General features: G+C 48.7%; 1 protein-coding gene across 10 annotated transcripts in view; it reads right to left on the reverse strand.

The window, feature by feature from the left end:
• Nucleotides 1-4,761, reverse strand: part of foxp1b (forkhead box P1b) — a 148,196-nt gene that overhangs the window by 30,917 nt on the left and 112,518 nt on the right. For 9 of the 10 annotated variants that reach the window (XM_031843583.1, XM_031843591.1, XM_031843599.1 and 6 more), the window contains 2 exons: nt 1,811-1,948; nt 1,481-1,606 (listed from right to left, as the gene is read on the reverse strand). In XM_031843583.1, coding sequence (XP_031699443.1) covers nt 1,481-1,606; nt 1,811-1,948 — 264 coding nt within the window. The remainder of the gene's footprint in view (nt 1-1,480; nt 1,607-1,810; nt 1,949-4,761) is intronic. The other variant, XM_031843625.1, reaches the window with a different exon arrangement.

Genomic DNA, 4,761 nt, shown 5'->3' on the forward strand with positions numbered 1-4,761 from the left:
CCCAGACCCAATAGACCAAATAAGAGGTTAACAAGAAGTGGCATGAGGGAGAGAAAAATACAGTCCCTGACAAATGATAAAGAGTGACACTGGCAGGCCTTTATTGTCAAGCTTCAAATATAAAAGTTAAAGATCTTTGAAAAACTAAATTCTGATGTCTTTAAAATAAAAGAGGCACAAAGCAACAACAGGGGGTTATTGTCTGGCAGCCACAGGGGAGTCACTGCATAATTCTTACGCTGTCTTTTGATGGCTGCTCGAAATGCGACTGGAAAAAAGAAAAAAGAAGAGCGATGGGGAGAGAAAGAAAACATTGGCGGAGGGGGAGAGCCTCTCGAGGCTGCATCCATTTCCTGTGATCATACATAATATGCTTCAAAAGTTGGCTTTTCTTTTATTCTCATGCTCCATTCAACTGATCAATTGCACCTCCTTGCCCCCCCCCCCCCCCCCCCTCTCTTTTCTGCCCTGTTCCTCTTGTGTTTACATCAGATGCGACTTGGTGACAGGCCCTATCTGAGGCCGAGGAGCTCTGCTGTCATGTTGATTTATGGGAGCATCACGCCGCAACTTGTCCAAACTGAAGCCCGCAGTTCATTAATTAGGGAGCTGCGACTTTGAAGTCGGGAGCTGCTGACAGGAACGCGGACGTGTGAGTGAGCGCGAGCTGTGCGTGTGCCCCTGCCTCTTAACGCCGGGTCGTCATTTTCTGTGCTTCCTCCGCTCTCCGGACGCCGAACTCAACGGGGACGAGAGCCGAAAAAAAAAAAAAAAAAAATGTCCCAGATCGTCTTTGAACTCCTTCTGACCGCACAATAATAATTTGCTTTGTCCACAGTGATGCCTGTATCCTCCGGTCATTAACACGCATTAAGCTGCTGCCAATGAGCAAGCCCTGCTGTACTGGAGGGAGTGAGAAAGATATATAGAGAGAGAGAGGGAGGGAGGGAGGAAAGAAGGAAAAAAAACACAGGCAACAAAGCTGGGAGCGCTCTCTGCACTGATATCTCACAATTACATGCCTTCTCTTCCTCTGCCATTTCCATGTTAATTACCGAGAGAAGCCTCTCAGATTTATAAGCTCCCTGTTCCTGCCTTTCATTACGTCCTGCACGAGCCTCACAGGAGCGGTCATCTCTTTGTTGCACGGGACACTTGTTTACTTGGAGCAAAAAAACAACAACATCTAGAACAATGGGCCGATGCTCAGGCTCCATAAAATATCGTGGAGAGGGAGAAAAAGAGAGGCTGTATTCTTAGCACTGTATCAGTCAGTTGTTACCATTCATCCAGCAGGTCTGACATGCTAATCAGAAGCATGAGTGCACTTGATCCCCCCCCACCCCCTCTCCTCTCTCTTCTCTACTTTAACCACAGTCTGGAAGCAGATGGGGTCGAGGGAGGGAGCACACATGCCTTCCATGCTCTGTCTGGCCGACGGGGTTTGGTAATGGCAAGAATTGGAGTGATGTCAGCCTACCTCTTTACTCTGCTTGCTGACTGCATGCTGCTGCTGCTGCTGCTGCTGCTGCTGCTGCGGCTGCTGCTGTAAAAGCTGGAGGTGGAGCTGTTCCTGCTGCTTTTTGTAGAACTCTTGGAGTTGCTGCTGCAGAAGAGACGCGAAGGGCGACACGTCAGTGAAAGTCTGTCGGTCGTTTTTTTTTTAAAAAAAAAAAAAAGCTTTTTCAATACCGTGAGGAATGTTGAGGCAGAAGAAAAGCAGCTGAACGTGAATGCGTCTTTGTAATAACGCCCGTCTGTGCATAGGGAGATCAGCAGATCTGTGATGTGAGAGTCAGGTGCACATTACCTGCTGTAACATGAGGGCCTGCTGCTGCTGGAGGAGAACCTGGAGCTGCTGAGGGCTCAGGACTTGCTGCTGAAGGATTTGCTGCATCTGCTGTGGAGTTATCACTTGAGGTGTCATCATAGCCACTGAAACTGGAACCTGCGCGGACACACAAAGGCGAGGAGAGGGATGTCAAAACACCAAGAGTTTCATTAATACAGTGCACAATTCATGCAGGAGACAAAAAACAAAACAATAAACTCAAATGTGGGGAAAAAAACTAAAGGCTGATGACTAAATAGTGCTCGCCAAAAGACTACAAATAAATACACCATATAATATGAATATAAAATGGCGTCTTGCTTTTGACTGGATTCATCTCAAGTGTCATCTTGACGTGTCACAAGCTGCACACACCCTCCAGCAAACACACACACATTCCATAACCCCTCTAACCATTGTGACACCACGCCAGACTGAGGCGGGCCAAAGGACACGAGACAGCCAGGCGTGGATCATGCCTGTGGAGCAAAGCATCCACCCCAACCTTCAACCTCCATCCTCCATCCTCCCACTCACACACACACACACAACATCTCAACACCTGATCTGATGTGAATCACGGCAAACACACCTGAGGAGGCGAAAGATTGCCTCAAAAAATAAACAGCAAAGATGCAGCGTGCTGCTCGCTCATCGCATGCAGCGGGACACGTCGTGTGAGAACATTTCATCAGGGACGCTGTCAACGGCGATCTGTTGTCGTGAAGACGCGGAGTGCCTGGAGGAGGAGGAGCCACGGCGGAGGACACGCAGGGCCCCCCTAACTAACTCCCAGCAGAAAGGTGTGAGTGCGTGACTCCTCACAAACAAGTGATGTGTTGTGACACTGAAAGAGCCCCCCCCCCACAGTTGTCAGGGTGCCTTAATTGCTCCGGCGGCATCGGGGACTCGGCGGTATGTCTGGATGCTGCCACTCACCACTGTGATGCCATTAAAAGCTCCTTCCCTCGTCATTCGGATGACATGGAAGGCGCGCTCGATAGTCCCGCGTCTTCACAGGTGTTACCAGTGCGGCGGCGATCGTGCTTTTGTGCACGTGGCGCGCACACACATTAGTAATGTATGTGCATAAGTGTGTGTTAAGATGTGCTTGTGTATCTCTCAGGCTGATGTCAGCAGCTGATAGAGAGCGGAGAGAGTCCATCAGTGACAGTCCGTCTCCACCAAGGTTACCCAAATTGTGTGGCCGCCTCATGGCTAATGACACCCCCTTTGAATTTTTCATGCATTTTCCGAATGCGATCTCGCTGTACGAAGGGGCCCTTCTTCTTGACGCGTGCATATCACCTTAAAAACACAAACAAAGCGCCGCCACAATGAACAGCTTGTACTGCAGAAACAGAATGCGGAGGAGAGGGCAGCGATGTCAAATGGGACGGACCGGCTTTGATGCTCTCGGTTAACTTCACAGAGCGCCGCCACACCACGCTGGTGCCGCCTCCTCGAGGCCCGGCCCCACCCGGGACCCACGCACACGCCACATCTCTCATCTGCGGCAGCGGGCGTAGGGAAAATGCAATATTAATCCCCCCCGTATTATGTCTTAATATGCAGTTCATCTTGACTTTTGCACATGACTTGTCCTGTCATTTGCATAGCCCCGGCCTCCCGTTTCCTTAATTTCACAGTCATTATCCACTGAAGTCCTTTTCTCTTTTTCTCCTCTTTTTCTCTTCTTCTTTTTTTCTGGGCGTCGCTAATTTTGATGAACTATTTTGAAGGTCAACCGGTCGGCCCCGTCTTGCTGACGTGCAAGCGCCATACATGATGTGATATATAGTCCCCGTCTAAACATGACATTTACCCCCCCCCGCGCGTGCACACCGAGGATAAATAATAATGCCCCCCCCCACACACACCCTTTTTTTTGAAGCTTTGCTTTAACTGCGTGCATTAAAAATCTACTCCATACTTGTCATGCTCTATTTTTTACTACCGTGTTAAAGCTGTAAATTTAGCCTTATTTTCAGAAGTATAATCATTTTGTCATGCCACATTATATAGAGTGTGATGTGAGAGAGGGAAAAAAATGGAGACCTAACTCCACGTTAACGCAGAGGATTTTTTTGTGTATTTTTTTTTACACACTTCAGCTCTCAATAACTGCCAATTTCATTACAAATTACACCCAGATTTCCTTTCAATTCAACCGTCTTAATTCTTTACACCTTGGGTGTATATCTCATCATGGTTTCACACTTCGCCTCGTCAAGAGCGTCTGGCTCACAGTGACTACAGCTAGAGCAGCTCCCTCTGTGCACGGCCCCGGCAAGAGGCTATTACAGACCCCCATTTTATTACCCATTACTACTGAGGTCATTAGCAGCAAGAGGGATTGTGTGCTTCTTAACCTATTGATCAATGTAACTACTACCATTTAATCCTGTGCTGAAGGAGTGAAAATCTGCCTAAGACTGGATCCTATTGAGAGGAAAGGCGGGAGGGAGCACTTTAACTGAAAAATATTGCCCTGGCCGCTGCATCATGCCCATTTAACGCAAACACACAGGACGCCAGTCGCCATTTAGAGCACTCCCGTATGGTGAGCTCCCTTATCTCTCGGATAACATCATGACACCAGATGATCCGCCAAAATATATCGCCGTCTAAAGATAGTCTGAGAGGAGGCTGTGCACTGGGCTAATAACTGGAGGGATCCACCGAGCACAGCTCTAATCTGCTCCGCCGATACGAGGGTGTGAAAAAGAGGACATTCTGAGGATGCCAGAAATAGCTGACGTCTATGAATTTCACCAAGGTGTGGTGCTCTCCAGGTGCCTCCCACACACAAACCTGGAACGTTCTCACACAGCTGCCAAGTGACTGGAGGCAACATACTGTAACCAGCACAGGCCTGCTGGCCACACACACACACACACACACACACACACACACACACACACACACAC

Source organism: Anarrhichthys ocellatus, unplaced genomic scaffold (assembly GCF_004355925.1).
Source record: "Anarrhichthys ocellatus isolate YVR2014 unplaced genomic scaffold, GSC_Weel_1.0 scaffold1, whole genome shotgun sequence".
NCBI classification, from domain to species: domain Eukaryota; kingdom Metazoa; phylum Chordata; class Actinopteri; order Perciformes; family Anarhichadidae; genus Anarrhichthys; species Anarrhichthys ocellatus.